The sequence below is a fragment of the Lissotriton helveticus genome, chromosome 7, assembly GCF_964261635.1.
Source record: "Lissotriton helveticus chromosome 7, aLisHel1.1, whole genome shotgun sequence".
Lineage (NCBI taxonomy): Eukaryota > Metazoa > Chordata > Amphibia > Caudata > Salamandridae > Lissotriton > Lissotriton helveticus.
This window is the reverse complement of record NC_136068.1, coordinates 1160835201-1160851477: the sequence shown is the minus strand read 5'-3', so window position 1 is coordinate 1160851477 and position 16277 is coordinate 1160835201. Positions and strand designations below refer to the sequence as shown.

The 16277-nt window shown below is 42.1% G+C and overlaps 1 protein-coding gene across 6 annotated transcripts in view; it reads left to right on the top strand.

Moving 5' to 3' along the window:
* The window catches only part of AMZ2 (archaelysin family metallopeptidase 2), a 670313-nt gene extending 654303 nt beyond the window's left edge, over nt 1-16010 (top strand). For all 6 annotated transcript variants that reach the window (XM_078654298.1, XM_078654302.1, XM_078654303.1 and 3 more), the window contains 2 exons: nt 11357-11533; nt 14191-16010. In XM_078654298.1, the coding sequence (XP_078510424.1) occupies nt 11357-11533; nt 14191-14337 (324 nt within the window). In that variant the 3' untranslated portion in view covers nt 14338-16010. The remainder of the gene's footprint in view (nt 1-11356; nt 11534-14190) is intronic.
* The last annotated feature ends 267 nt before the right edge of the window (nt 16011-16277 follow it).

Genomic DNA, 16277 nt, shown 5'->3' with positions numbered 1-16277 from the left:
TGTATGTAAAAACCGTCCCACGGAAATTAATAGGGACAAAAATCATTTTTTATTCAGTAGGTTGTGTTAGACACCCTTGCATCTGAATGGCGCTCGAGCAAAGTTGGATAGAGGTTGCTGCCTTACTCCAGTCCCGTTTGATCGCAAATCAGTACTTACAGCACCTGTTACAGCTGATCAGCAAGGGTCGGTAACAATGAGCTCTTAGGCCCTGTAAATAGTTTACTTACAAACATTTTTGGAGGTTTAAAACCTTCAGCAGGCAAGGCTGGAAGCTGTGGCCGAACAGAGTTCTATAAGGTTAAATAGCTTCTTTTTGCAGCTGTGAATTGGCTGCGAACTTGGTTCTAAAATGCTCGTAGTGGGAAAAATCAGGAAAACGGACACAACAATAATGTGCTATCCTCACATAAGTTTGACACCATGTCCTTATCTTGCAGAAGTAAAAACATTTCTGGGGACCATCTTTTCCCAAATGTTGCATAGCTTCTTTTCTAGTACTCTAATTGCCACCAGCCTACAGGTGAAAGTGGGAATCGGGTCTTCCACAGCGTTTCGACCCGCGATGATTGATGCTTCTTCATCAGGACTACAGGTAATTGGGTAAGCCATTAACACACACATACACTCTTGGCTCTGTTTTAAGATCTTAAAACTTGGTGTTTTAAGCCCCCCCCTCACAATTCTCACTCTGTTCCCGTTCCTTCTCATATAATGATAAACGGGATACAACAGCATGATTGATGGAAAATCTGAATCTCCCCCCCCCCCCCCCCCTCACCCGAGTCTTACTGACCAAGCTGCGTCCCTCATAACACAATCTCTTCTCTCACTGCTCCCTTTAAAAGCGAGGTCGCTGTAACACCGCAGCAAACCGGATCCTCCGCCCACTCGATTTGTGATTAGACTGTTGCTTGAACCCCTAACGCAATGAGTCAAACATACTTTGGCTCTACAACACTGCACAGGTACTTTATGACAATCGATTGGTGTAGCATTTTGCCTTTCATTCCTTTAATTTGATATTTTGATACATTTTCCATGGCTTCCCTATTTTTAAAATTGTCTTCTGTATAGTACAGCATGAGTTTTAAGTTTTGCATATTTAGGTACCCATGTTTGGATTTTGGTGAATGACTCATTTTTCACCGCACAATAAAACAGCTTTCCCACGATTGATTAATTTAGCGTATTCCCATATTTTTTTCAGATTTTGAATAGCCAGCAAGAGTGAATAACCACTGGGTATATATGGGACCATGGAATCTTTGCAGTCACCCCAAACTCTTTTTCTTCACCCCCTTACTTTGAGAACCTTATTTTTGTTTACTTTTAGGACTCTGTGCACTTTACCATTGAAGCCAGTGCTAAAGTGCTTGTTCTCTGTCTCTAAAACATGGTACAATTGACTTGCACCTGATTGGTACATTTAATTTACTTGTAATTCCCTAGTAAATGGTACCACTGGTACCTAGAGCTGCTAAATTAAATGCTACTGAAGAACAGCAGTTCTCCTGGCGTCACTCACTAAAGTAGCTTTTTGCAACATGCCTCAGGCCTGCCACTGCAGCCTGTAGTGCACTGTTAAACTGCCATTTCGACATTGACAAAGTAAATATTTTGTCAGACCTAAACCTTCCTTTTTAATACATATAATTCACCCCTAAGATAGGCCCTAAAAGCTCATAGAGCAGGGTACTTTGTATGTAAAAAGTAGGACTTATAGGTTAGACGTTTTACATGTCCTGTTAGGGAAAAGCTCATAAAGTCATTTTCATCGCTGCAACTCCTACCTCTCCCATTGACTTGCATTGGGCTACCTTACAAAGGATTCTCCAAAGTCGGTCCTAAATGGGAATGTGCTAAAAATCTGGCTTGGATCCGGCCCTCCAAGACCTACTTTGGAGAACCCTGCTTTATTACATTTAATAAGTGATACATTTAGGTGAGGAGTAGGTTAATATAGGGTAATGTCATGTTTCAAAGCAAATGAATTATAATGTAAAATCCTCTTTGATGGTAATGTCAGACTTTAAGTCACAGTTTTGTAAATGCCACTTTTAGAAAGTTGGCATTTTCTTATCCTAACCCTTTGTGCCTTTTGCCAGTATCCTTGATCACTAGCCTGTGAATGGCTTTTCTGTTGAGCTTTGTTTATTCCTCTGAGATAGTGAGACGAGAGGACTAGCTGCTGGCGGAATGTTCCACCCAGTGGCGTAGGAAGGGGGTGTACGGTTTGTGCGGCCGCCCCGGGTGTCATCACTGAGGGGGGTGACAAAGTGGCAAAAATATGTGGTATGAGGAATCACTGCACTTCGAAGGCTTGCTAGACACTCAGAACCACTCCTTGGTACACTCTTGGACCAGTGGACATTAGGGAGGAAGAACTGCCTTGTTCCTCAGAGGACTGTCCTGCTGCTTGAGGCCTGCTTTGTTCCTCAGAGTAATGCCCTGCTGTTTGGGGTCTGCCTTGTTCCTCAGACCTTTCTGCTTCCCTCAATTGCCTGAGTGCTGAAGATGACCCATTAATCCTCCTGGGTCGCAATGCCGTTGATGCATACAGCAAATGGAACTGGTTTTGGATCCACTAATCAAATGACTCATAAATCCTTATTAATAATTACCAACTTATATGTTCCATTGTCATATTCTTTTTATGCACACTGTAGTAATTATTTATCTATCACTGTGAGATAACAAATGAACACTGAGCACCTTTATTGAACCAATAAAGTTGCACAATTGCAAAGTGTGTTGCTTTCTGTTTTTCTTTCTTTGATACAGCATTATCTTTATGCACACTTTTACTGTAATTTAACTACTGACTTTTTGGCTGCTTTATCGCATTGGAACCTTTGTTCTGTATGGGTTGGTCATCAGAACAGCTGCAGAGTCAGGAATGCCTGACTGGGAAAAGACACCAGTCCTTTCTCAGGCTGATGAAAATTCTTCCACGTACACTGTCTTATCGTCGTTTTCGAAGAACGCACTTAGCACTGTGACTTCAAGTTGCTGAAAACTGTTTTTTATGTTAACCCAATAGTGATTGTTGAATTTCCCAAAACCTAACATAGTGAAATTCCCTCTCAATCCTCTCCTATCTTAACACTTTATTTATTGGCAGCATCAGTCCAATAATGCTCTCTAGTCTCACTTCTTCCAAGGTGGCATCACTCAGCCTTGATGATTGATCAACCACGACAAATTAATAAAATTCAAAATGGAATTTCAATTTCGGATTATGTTGATTAACTTGAATTACTCCATTTCTTTGGGTACTTTGTTGTGCATTCAGGGGACGTTACCCCTGGGGTGACGCTTTGTTTTCTACTCTGAGTAACGCTTTAGGATCAGTAAGCGATACCCTGTTTGCACGCAGAAAGGTGATCTACTTTCCTATCAAATTGCTTTAATTTTTGGATTACCCCAGAGTGCATGCTCCACCTATTTCACAACCACTCAGCCTTGGCCATGATTGTCTAACTTAGCTTCCTAGTTCGCCGATAAGGCCAGTTTTGTGATTAAAAGAGGTATGCAGTCATGGTATTGATAAAGATCTTAAATGCAGTGTGTGGCAAGTACAGTACTAACAGCTAAGCTGCCACAATGGAACATGGTACAAATAATGCACTGGGATCATACACTTAGAATGCTACAGGAAGCACAAGTGGGTAGCCATTGAGTGACCAGTATTAGGAAGTGCACCCCTCAATCATAATTAAAGGTTCACATACTAAATTATGGATTTGAAACCAAGGTTTAACAATCAATCATAACACATATAAAACAACTTAAGAATGTAACATCCACCATTTCCAGCCCCTTCATGATTAAGGTGAAGCATACTACTTCTAGATACCCCATGCTAATTCTCCTAGGAAGTTATTTGCCTCGATGTGGCCTCAACCCCATCTTAAGTACCTCCTGTGCTAGTTCTTCGGCTTGTAGATGACAGCATAAAAGGCAGGATACTTCTTTGTGTCAGATAGCTTTTGGCTCTTTCAATTGTTTCCACAAAACATGAGAAATGGGTAACTAGTCAGTTATTTATGTGTCTAGAACTTTAATCACTGACCTATCGTGACTGCTGATTATCATACACGAGGTGGCCTGGAGAGCAAGGAAGGCCCATTTGTACCTTTTAAACCGTATGTCCAGACTGGAAGAGTGTAATTACTGGTGCCTGTGGTGAAAATCCAATCCAGCAATAGCAGTACTAAATAGGTTTGAAATTGAAGGTAGGAAGTAAGTGATCTTTCTAAAAGTCATTATTGTGGAATTTGTAATAAAAGTTATACCAGCCAAGGATTGTAATTTTCCATAATTGGCAGATGTCATGAAAAAAGGTGCCTCTTGCCACTTCCATGTCAGACTTAAAAACACCCTCTTTCTGCCTTTTAAACATACAAGGAGGCACTGGTTGCGCATTTAAAATCTGAACACTGCACAGCTAAGCTTTGTTATTACAATGCAATTGGGCAGCTGACTTTATTCTCATTTTTCATTCTTAATTACTAAAAATGAGGTAATTTTACGTTTTAATCCTGGGGCTGGCCATGATGTGCAGTGATTGATTTTTGGTCACTCTGTTTGGGTCAAAACCAGTGAAAGCCTTTCCGCAGCCCATGTGAGTAACTTGACTTTTACGTCAGTTGTGCAGTTTGTGGGCACCGACATACAGTGGAATACAGAAAGGCTCTCATGCCAGTTAAGTATCCTAAACAGTAGTAAATGCGTAAGAAGAAGAAAAATGCTAAGAAGAGCTGTTTAGCACCCTCTCATAGCACAGAGGTAAAAAAAAACACCAGCAATTCAGGTCCTTTTAAAAGCAAGAAAAAACGTACGAAAAGGAGGTTTTAGTAGAGAGACTGGTGTCACTGGTGAGGGAATTGTGACTAAACCCATTTCACACAGTCCACCAGGTATCCATGCATAAGAGTGACTCCATCCTGAACTGGTCTCGAAATGGTAAGATAATAGTCTTTTTGTAAATTTTTCTTTTAGCCAAAGGTCTTTACGTACTGGAATGTCGTACTTCTACATCCTTAGAACAAGAATCAGTAACTTTTGGACTTGGATAGATTTTACAGCTGACACCTGAATCTTGGAGATCTCAATACTGTGCTCGATCCACAAAAAAGGAGACCTCCTAAATCCAAGCAACTACCGTCTAATAGCTCTTTTAGACCTGGAAGCAAAAGCATACGCCGAATGGAAAAAGTGGAAACTAAGGCAGAAGAAAAGGAGTTACTCCCCTTTTTTTCAAACAGGCTTTCGCAGAGAAGCTGCAACAACGGACAACATAACTGCTCTATTCTGCCCTTTGTCATCAAGCCACCCAGCCGTATCAACCATCACTCTATTGCTGCTTTGTTGACCTAACTGCTGCCTTTGACAAGGTCGACAGACAAACTCTCTGGAAGAAACTAGTGAACAAGGGCATTCCATGTTTGCTCCTCATGGCCATAACGTCCCTCTAATCGGAAATCTGAGTATGGGTGAAAACAGGCCCTACATCTCTTTCAGCTAAAATCTGTATGATCGGAGGCCTGAAACAAGACTGTGTGCTTGCTCCCCTCCTCTTCAACCTGTACACAGCGGATCTGGGAAAAGCTCTTGCCAACAGCTGCATGGCCCCTCCCAGACTAGGCAACCAAACTCTACACATTCTTCAATAAGCGGATGACATTGTCATCATGGATGTTACCAAAGTGGGTCTCCAACGTGCTTTGACCAGCTTACACGAGTAAAACAAACCACCTAATCATGAATTCAGACACGACCAAGATCCTTGTACTTGGACAGCAAAAGCACATGCTCCATAGGCTCCAGCACAATCAACTCAGTTCAGAAATATAAGTACTTGGGGGTCTGGTTCACAGAATCCGTTCAACTATGCCCACAAAAAAGATCTGACAAAAAAATTGACAGTTATGTTATGTTATCAATTTCTTATATAGCGCACGTACACCAGAAGATTTCATGGCGCTAGCTCTATGTGTGCCGGGACCGATGGAAGGTGTTAAGTTGGGTCTGCGTAAACAACCATGTCTTGAGAATTTTCTTGAAGCTCAGCAGGTTGGTACATGATCAAATCTCTAGTGGAAAGGAGTTCCACAGTCTGGGGGCCAAGGCCGCGAACCTGCAGCCTCCTTGACGTTTTAGCTTGAAGGCTGGGGTGGCCAGAAGTTGGAGGTGGGCGGAACGGAGGTTGCAGGAGGGGTTGTACCTAGGTAGGAGGCGTTTGATGAATTTGGGGCTCTGGCTGTGAAGAGACTTAAATATGATACAACCCTTCTTGAAGGCCATACGTTAGGGAATGGGCAGCCAGTGAAGTTTTTTTGAAAGGGGTCTGGCGGATTGCCATCTGGTTTGCTGATGGGTCCATCTTGCTGCTTTGTTCTGAACCAGCTGAAGCTGTTTAATTAAAAAAAAGTGGCATGCCAAGGTATATTCAGTTGCCATAATCTAGATGTGATAGCACCAGGGCTATCACAACTTGAATCAGTGCTGTGTGAGTGAGCAGACGGTTGATCTTCCTGATCTTACGTAACTGGAAGAAACAGGTCGAGACCACTGTGCTCACTTGTGTTTTTAATGATAAGTCATTATTAATGGTTACCCCTAGGCTCTTGACGGAGGTGGAGTGCCGGCCTGTCCGACACGGTCCATTAAGATGACATGGTCGACCATGTAAATGCGGCCGAGAGGTCTAAAAGCACCAGGGCCTGGGGAGTGCCTTTGTCGGCTTTTTCTCGTAGGGCATCCAGGACAGCTAGGATCACTGTCTCTGCAGAGTGAGCAGGGCGGAATACAGCCTGGTGAGGGTCTAAGTATTCAGACTGTTCCAAAAAATTGGACAGACACTTTGCCACATGGGCTTCAAGAACCATGGCCAAGTAGTGTGTCCTCATGTAACGTAACTGGTGCTATGTAAAGCGCTCTGATAACTGACTCGGTTCGGTTCTAGTTCGCGCTATATAAAACTCTGCGCAAAAAAAAAAAGTAGGGGAGCAGGGAGATGGGCAGTTAGTTAGATAAGTTCTGGGGGTCAGCTCCCAGTTTCTTTAGGAGAGGGACCACCACTGCGTCCTTGAATGCTTTGGGGACCCTGCCCTGCAAGAGTGATTTATTCAAGAGGGTCATGGTTGAGTAAGGTAGGGCGGAGGGGGTGTCTATTTGGATATGAGGTAGACAGCAGTCCATGGGGGAGCCAGATTTTACCCTGGACAGCAAGTCCCAGAGGACTGGGCATCGATGACGATGAAGTTATCTAAGGGTAAAGGATTTGTTATTATAGCGGTAGGAGCCTCTCTGGGGCTGAAGATAGGAATTCATTCTGGCTTTGATGTTGGAGATTTTTTCCAAGAAGTAGTTATTTAGGGAGTCACACAAGTCTTGAGTGGGTGTGGGTTTAGACAAGACTCTCTTGGCATTGGACAGTTCGTTAACAATAGCGAAGATATTCTTAGATCTGTTGTTGGAGTTCATGATTCTTGCAGAGAAATGGGCGGCCTTGGCGGACATAATGGCTTTTTCGTATTCTTTTCGGGCATTCAGGTAGTGAAGTTTCCCTTTAGGAGTGTAGGTGAGTCTCCATTTCCTTTCTTTTTGGCGGAGATCCAAATTTTGGGCTCTTAGCTCAGAAGAGAACCATTTCTGAGCATCGGAGCGGCTAGCCCGTTTGAGGTTTTTAAGCAGGCGTGTTTATCTCTGGCCGCTAGTAGCCAGGCTGAGATGTTAGCTTCAAGGAGGTCCACATCGGGATGGAAGGGAGTGGTAGAGCCGGCCACGCTGTCTTGAAATTCCTGTTTATTGAGGGCACTTCATTTCCTAATTATGCACCCCTTGACCGTGGGGGTCTTACTGCTGCTAGGAATTGTTGCCGTGAATTTTATAAGGTGCTGGTCAGACCAAATACGAGGAAGGGTTGTGGGCGTGGTCACCGTGAGGTTGATGTTTCAGACCTGGTCCTGTATGTGTCCTTTGGTGTGTGTGGCTGAGGATATGTGGTGGATTAAATTCAGGTTTGTTAGTAATTCAGTCAGTTCAGTGGAGTGGGGCCCACCATGTTCGTCATTGCACCAGTAATTTAAGTCCCCTATTAACAATATTTTGGCATACTCCGTGGCAAGATTAGCCAATTGTTCGCTCAGTGAGAGGGGACATAGTGGTATGTGCTGCGGAGGCCTGTATATCAGGACGCAGATAAGTGGCCCAGAGCTAGAATCAAGCTTGATGACCATATTATCTACTGCGGGGAGATTAAAGGAGGACATGGATGTGAATTTGGGGTCTTTATGGATGATTGCGGCTACTCCTCCACCCACTTTTCCTGGTTGTCAGTTGACAACCAGTTGTCAGTGGAGGATATAGTAGTCCTGGGGTAGAGCAGCCAGTATATCTGAGGTGGAGTCGGGATTTAGCCATGTCTCTGTGACAAAGAAAATGTCCGGTTTGTCAGACAGTAGGAGTAGGTAGATATCTAGCTGATGCTTGACTAGGGAACGTGTATTGAGGTAATGTATACGTAGTGCATTGTGTTAGACGTGGGCAGTAGGCGGTGCCCGATACCGGTTGAGGATAGGATTCGAGATCTCTTGGAAGAAGCTCCGTGCTTGGAGAATTCCAGTGTGGGTAAGGCATGCGCGGATGACAGGGCAGTGAGAAAGTGCTGCCTGATGGAGTTTCCTGCGTTCCTCAGATGAGTAGGTAAGAATTTGGGCATGGGTTATGGTCCCTGGGCCAGTCCGAGCACGGACAGGCGCAGATGGGCTTGCCTTTGGCGCACCTTCGGCGCTCCCACGCTGCGTGGGACATAAGTTGCGATCCCCCGCCTCTGACTCCTCCCCCACCCAGCGTGATTGGCTAAAGCCGAGGGGTGTGCTGAGGAGAACGCGAGGGCGCCAGCGCTGCTAAGACGATGCGAGCGAGGTAAGTTGTAAATCACTTAAAAAACAGTTCCAAATACAATTTCAGCTACAATTTAAACATTTTTAAAAGGATCTTAGCGCAGACAACAGCAGTCGCCAGGGTAGCGGCACAATCGCTAGAGTGCCCGCTCCCGTGCTGCGTGGGACATATGTAGCCATTCCCTGCCTCTGACTCCTCCCCCACCCGGCGTGATTGGCTAAAGCCGAGGGGTGTGCTGAGGAGAACGCAAGGGAGCCAGTGCTGCTAGGATGATGCGAGCGAGGTAAGTTAAGTTGTAAATCACTTAAAAAACAGTTCCAAATACAATTTCAGTTACAATTTTAATTTTTTTTAAAGGATCTTAGCGCAAACAACAGTAGTCCGCAGGGTAGTGGCACAGTAGCCATAACCTATGGTTTAATAAAATTGAACAACAAGCTAAAAAGTCCAGCAGCAGAGGGCATTAGAAACGTCATCCAAACCACCCTTCTTCAGCACTCTTTTATGGGCCTCCTGCGTTCCCGGGCGCCTGCTCGAAAACTCTGGAGTGGGCTCAATACATGGGCTACAAAAAAATCTTTCAACTTCCAAAACACCTCTCCAGGGCAAGACTCAGGCTGGAGCTTTGTACAGGTCAAACAAACACTAACCCTCGAGGTTGACTTCTTAAAATATTAAATTCGAATTCTAAAATCCCCTGGTGAATGCTTAAAGAGCTGCCTCAGAGATATATTTGAAAAAACAGGCTCTCAGTGGAATACGCAGCTTGAGAGAACCCTGGTCTTCACTGAAATAAACAAGCCAGCACTCGCTCTGCCTTGCATTTCATATGCTATCTGGAAAAAGCGTATCAATATTACAAGTCCAACTAGCTTCGTTTCTGCAAGATCAGGCAACATTAAAAGTTATACATTGTGATTGCTTATTATTGTCACTGCTTATGATAATGCGGATTCCTCTGCTGTGTATGTTTTGTGTCGATGAATGTTAATAAATATAATTTTTTCTTAAAAACACTATCCTTCCTAGACCCACTGAATGACATATACTTGGTAAACAAACCTCAGCCTTACCTCTCCGCCACGCTGAACCCCAAAGTTAGAAGAGAGATTATGTCCATGCGATTGCTGGCACTGCCTATATTGGATTTCAGCCGGGCCTGGGCAAACCAAAACACAGGTGGAGCATGCCGACTGTGTGAATACAAACGAGAATCATGGCTACACCTCCTGTGCTGTTGCCTGGCCTTAGCAACCAAAAGGAGAATCCTTCTTAGGGACTATGCCTGAGTGAAAAAGAAAGCACCTGCCTCGAGGCCTCGGCAGTATGTCTCACACAAAAGGAACCTCACATCCTTACCCGCTGTGGAAGATTTGTACAATCTATCAGGGACCCTCAATCTAGCCCTTGTACAGTCCAAAGGCTGATCCTGGATTACTTTAAATACAGGACCCTGAAAGAACGCGGACCCCTCCTTGAATGCAGCAATTGAGACTAGAGACTTCCAACTCTTTTATCCAAGGAAAAGTTAGCTCTATATTGCCACAAAACTGCAACATATATCCACAAGCACTTTATAAGAGGTTTCGGACCAAAGCCAGTAAAAGTGGTGCCTGAGAAGATTGGGATAACTGATGAGCCAGACATGCGACATCCTTCATCGGGGGCCAGACGTAGCGCAATGGACAAAAGTAAACACAAGAATTTGCCCCTGAGTCACTAGATAGCACATAACATTAGCACTTTAACAAATACAAATCTGTTATAATCCCCCTCTAAATTGCAAAGTACAAGCACTTTATAAGAGAAATAATTCCAACGAGGAGAACAGAAAGGAGAGAAGACTTGGAAATGAGAAGAGCCAGACGGGTGACACTCCCCTACGGGCCGGCTCCAGAGCAACAGTAACTGGAAACATGAAAATAAGCCAGAGTCAAACAATGGCACTTATCAATTGTACCTTTGCATTTTAATCTTTATGAACTATGGTTTCTTTTTACATTCTATTTTATTGTAATGCAATGGTTTTAATTAACTTATGCAAATACAATTCAACTACCAACAACAACTACAGCTGGTACTTCTATCATCCTAAATCGTTTACTGGCTGGGTGCAGAAGCCTTTATGTTTGAGAGGTTGTATAAACGGTGCAGAGATTGAATCCATAAAGGCAATATAAATCTGAGATCGATAAACTGAGTTTCATTGAGTTGGGTAAAACGAACACCATTCAAGCACTAAGACATTTTTCTTGGACATGCACCATATTAAATGGTTAATACAAATCAATACTAAAGCTAAATAAGATTTTGGGAAAGGCAAAAGCAACTGGTTCTTTTAAACATATTCTCTCTTTAAAATATTGTGATTTCAAAAATTGCCATAGGCTATGCTCTCAGTTAAGCCAATAACATATATGCAGCGCTCATGTGTTTTTTCCAGACGCTGACCCATGAAATCGGGCACATTTTTGGGCTACGTCACTGTCAGTGGCTGCAGTGTGTGATGCAGGGGTCCAATCACCTACAGGAGTCAGATCGCCGCCCCCTCGAACTCTGCCCTATCTGTTTACGCAAACTGCAGAGTGCTGTCGGCTTCAACATTGCTGAAAGATATAAGGTACGAAATACCCTGTACGATATAAATCAGACAAGGAGGAACAGCATAATGGCTTGGACTGTTATTTGCATTTTTTTTTATTTTTCTTAATATTTCTGCTATTTTTCATATTTTTCTTAATGATTTTGAAATGATCTCTTGTGTTACATCTTCTTGCAAAGCTTCCTCTCACTAACTTACAAAGCTATTTTCATATTCCTAAAGTGGTTTCACTTCACTCCATGACAAATCTGAACTACTGAATAATGTGGAATTTAAAAAATGACATATTTCCACAGAAAAGTTATTTACTACATTCCATGGTACAGTCTCTCGATTTTTGAAGATCTTTACAAGTCGTTGCTATTGTCTTTTGCGTACTAGGTTTTACATTTTTGCAGCACAAAACACATTTAGACACACAAGGTGAGTATTGAAACATGTAGTAGTTTGGCTCGGTATGTTTACTGAGATTTCAAGAATGTGGTGCAAGATGGCAAATGGAAAGAGGATGCACATATATATTACTTTGTTAGTAATTGTTGTATACCTGAGGAGGAAAGATGATTCTTCCTTTTAAACAAAAATATTGTTGATATCGGTACTTTTAGAAGTCCATACAAGTTCAATTTGAGCTAAAGTATAAGTGCACGTTGAAACACATGTCAGTCAAAACATTTTAATAGCAAAAATATCATTGAGTACGAAAAGTGAAGTTTAAGGTCTACCAATTCAAGAGCCTTTTATACAGATGCATAAGGATCGAGTGGTTTTGAGGACGCTGCACCAGAGCTGCCTGTACACACTAGGTGCAAGTAGGGCTCTGATGTTTTACACTGATAGGGTAAAATGTTTTAGAAACACAGATGAGCTCTTCGTTTCAATTGCTAGATAACAGAAGTAGTACAGTCCTATTTTCTATAGTAAATATTATAGGCTGGGGTGTGAATTGTATCCTCATATATTATTCATTTGCTCACAAGAAACTATGGATGAGACCAAGTTCACATCTTACACAGAAAAAGTTGCAGAGCTTGCTTTCATTGGTAGCATAGTCATGAGTGCACAGGTTCACTGAACATTACTGAGGGATAATTAGCACTACACAAGAAACTGAATTCTGACTGACAATATAAAGAAATGTGTGTGTTACTGCTTAGCTGAATTCTGTGAAGGTAGAGATATGCAAATGAAATACTTCACCTGACCAATAGTCTTTCAGCTACTAACACAACACAAGATGTTCTTATGCTTCTTCTGCTTTCCCAGTGAGAAGGAAGGTAGCAACTCGGCTTGCTATTTGCATGTTCGTTATACACCATTTATTGATTTACACATTAGAACAATCTCAATGGAAAATAGTCTACAGCTGATGTCTAGGTAGTGGGGTTACTTTTGGGATTTGTGTCAATACGATAATGGAACATTATGGCCACGTATATGGCCGATACCCACAATTATGTAATCAAGTTGATTTTTTGATCCCAACCATGACAGGTTAGGATTATACATAGTATGTGAATTGCAGAATATCTTTACAAGGAAATAAAGCATTGCATTTCATAGATCATAATTCAGTGTTTTGGGAAGTGGATCAGTAATAGTTGAGTTTCTGCCATTTATTGATAGATGAAAAAAAGTACGAGTCCATATCTCATCAGAGAGTGTATTCTGAACGTTCAGGTGGCCCCAGAAAAAGACTGACAAGAACATTTGTAATCAACATCTTTTACAGTAAGAACCCATTGCTCTTTCAGCAACAAACTATACAACTCAATTTTTCAGGAAGAAGGTGGAACAACAGAGAGAGCGACAGACCTCACATAACATTTTCAAATAAATGTGTGTTTCCCCTTAGTACCATTCTTCGGTGTCAAACAGGGCTCAGTGCATGTCAACTGGAGCCATACAAAGAACCACATGATACTTGGGTCCCTTTAAAATCTTAGAATGTGAGCAGGCACTCAGATTTTCTTGCATGAGTATCATAACCCGCCCAACCCCACACTGTAGATGCACTGTTATACCATGTGCTGCTTATAATTTGGATTCACTTTGAGGTGGCCAGGAGAGGCATTTATCTCAGATATTGCTGTAATCACAATACCTAAACGTTGCCTATCCTTTCATGAGGAGGTGAAAATGTGGCGCTTGAAGCTCCAAGCTTTCAGTAGCCACCTACTGGCACGCTACACATTACTCGAGTCCTCTCAAGTAGATAAAGTAACTTGCAGTAACCACTGTTTCCAATAATTCAACTCCAAAGAGGGATGTAGAAATTGTCACTAAGTCAACATTGATCATTTTTTACCACATTCACAAATAGAACGTCTCTTCACCATATACTGCCATGACTCTGTTTTGAATGGATAGCTGTGATTCTTCGTTGTGAATAGGCTAACTGGTACTCTCCATCCTCGAAGGCCTACCACAGCACTCAGTTTAACAACAGACCCAAATGGCGCAAAAGTAATTAATGGACTGGCACAACATTCTGTTATAAACCTACTGCCCTGAATTTCTGTATCTCAGTTCCATTACTTTTTTTAAGCTGGTTCAGAGCAGGTTTTCTTGCTGTAATGTCCAGATAATGATTTGTGATTCCAGGACACTAATTCCAAGTTTGTCTGTATATATTTATGTACATGTATACATATATATGTGTTTATTTATTGCAGGCATTGCTACACTGGATCGATGATGGAATTGTCGAAACAAATCAAGAGATTTGTGGTGGAGCTGAAAGATGTTCACAAAAACCAGTGGAAGAATTCCAGGAGCATCGTAACTGGCTCCTGAAGTGCCTTGCTCTGTTACAAACCTAATATAAAGAATGTGATTTGGCAGCTGAAAGCTGATACATTTCAACAGGCCGCTCGGAGGTTTCAAAGTAATCTGAGTGGGGAAAAAGCACTAATGTTTTTTTTATAAAAAAAAATATTTCTGCCCAACTCTGGTGCATTCTGCGAAGTGTATAACTAAGTGTTTGAGGTATCAAAAAAAATGTGCCTGTTCAGTGATTCTGTAATAAGACATGCAAGTCGTCCTTAGAAAATGATGGCAACTGTTACAAATTTGATAATTAGTTCTCTTTAAAAACCTGACTAGCCTTATCCTACACTTTGCTTATATCCACAACTAGCATTTACATTTGGAACCATCATTGTAAAGATGCTGAAGTGATGAGGCCCAAAGGTTCTGTCTTTGATATCTGTCCATATGCATCCATTCCTGATGTGGACCTCTCGGACATTGGTCCTAGAAATAATCATGATTTGGCATCTATCCCAGTGGCAGCAATCCTTGAAGCAGTCTCCTTTCATATTCCCCAAAAATATTTTCCATAGGTTGATTTTCTAAGCAGATTGCAATGCACATGAACTGGGGCCATTCATGAAACATCTAAAACTTGGTTCTGTTTAAACATTTTGAATGTGAGTGTCTTATAGCAAGCACTGATGCTTTGTTTTGTTCATTGAAAAGCTAACGGTCTGTCTAGGGTGACTCACCCCTGAACAGGAAATGGAAACCTGCAGGCAGTTACAGATCCACTTTACAAGGGAGTATAGATATAACACGCAAATCGTCCACTCACAAAGGGGGACAACCGTGGCCATGACAAACTAACATTTGGTCATTTTCTGGTTTAAATGTCCAATTTCTCTTATTGTATTTGCTGTTTACTGTTAGCTCTGCTTCTCTTGAAGATTTGACTGCACTGCCCATTGCACCACTAGAGGGCAGACTAGACCTTGTGTATAGTTACAGCAGATGTGGCATTACAGGAGAATGTTGAAGGCAGACCTTGACATAATCTAATGTGAGACCCATGCCAGAGACTTCCTAAATCCCAGACTATAGTGATCCGCTCTGTGGGAAGACAGCTGATCCATGTATTTGCTGCAGTGGTGGTCATTTCTACATACACTCTGACCAAGGTCTTCTTCCCAAGACCCTTGGCAACCAGGTTGCAGAGAGGCTATCAACAGAGAAAGCAGAAACATGTTTTCCAGGTTCTCATCGCAATTAGTTTCTCCTGTATATCACCAAAAACCTGCATTTTTCCCTGGGTTCAAACTTTACATGTTGACTTATTATATGGAAAAGACATAAACTGCTATGAGAATGCACATGATAAAATACCACTCTCTATACAATAGGCACCGTCATGACCCCCTCCGGCACAAGGTGTATTTTGGAGGATTCAAAGAAAATAGGCTAATGCGAGCAGGGTATGGAATGAGTTAGGTGAAGAGATAGGCTTAATATAAAAATCTAAATAGAAGCCTACTCCCATTTTGGGGAAATGATTAAAATATTATCTGTTCATGGGGTGAACACAGTTTTTTCCAATTGGTGGACAGGTAATCCATCATAAATGTAGCCTATCAACCTTGTTACAATTTCAGTAGCCCTTGTCGTACTTCCAACGGAACAGCCGCCAACTCAAGGGTCGAGTTCTTTATCTATCAGACTCTAAATAAATCCTTAAATAATTTCCTTATAGCTTTATTTCATGCAGATTGTTTCATCTGGCTATTTTGAAAACTTGATATGGTTTCATGGTTCATTGACTAAGAATGGATATGCCTGGGCCTACCTACTAAACAGCTGCTTCGGCGTAGGCACATGCCTAATCCTTTGTTGCAGTATTCACTTTGAATTTTTTTACCTTCACTTCATGTGGCTGGCTTGTTTGTTTAACTTTTGAAGCCAGAAAACTGGCTTCTGTGGCTGGTAGCTGCTTTGGTGATGTTCATTTTGT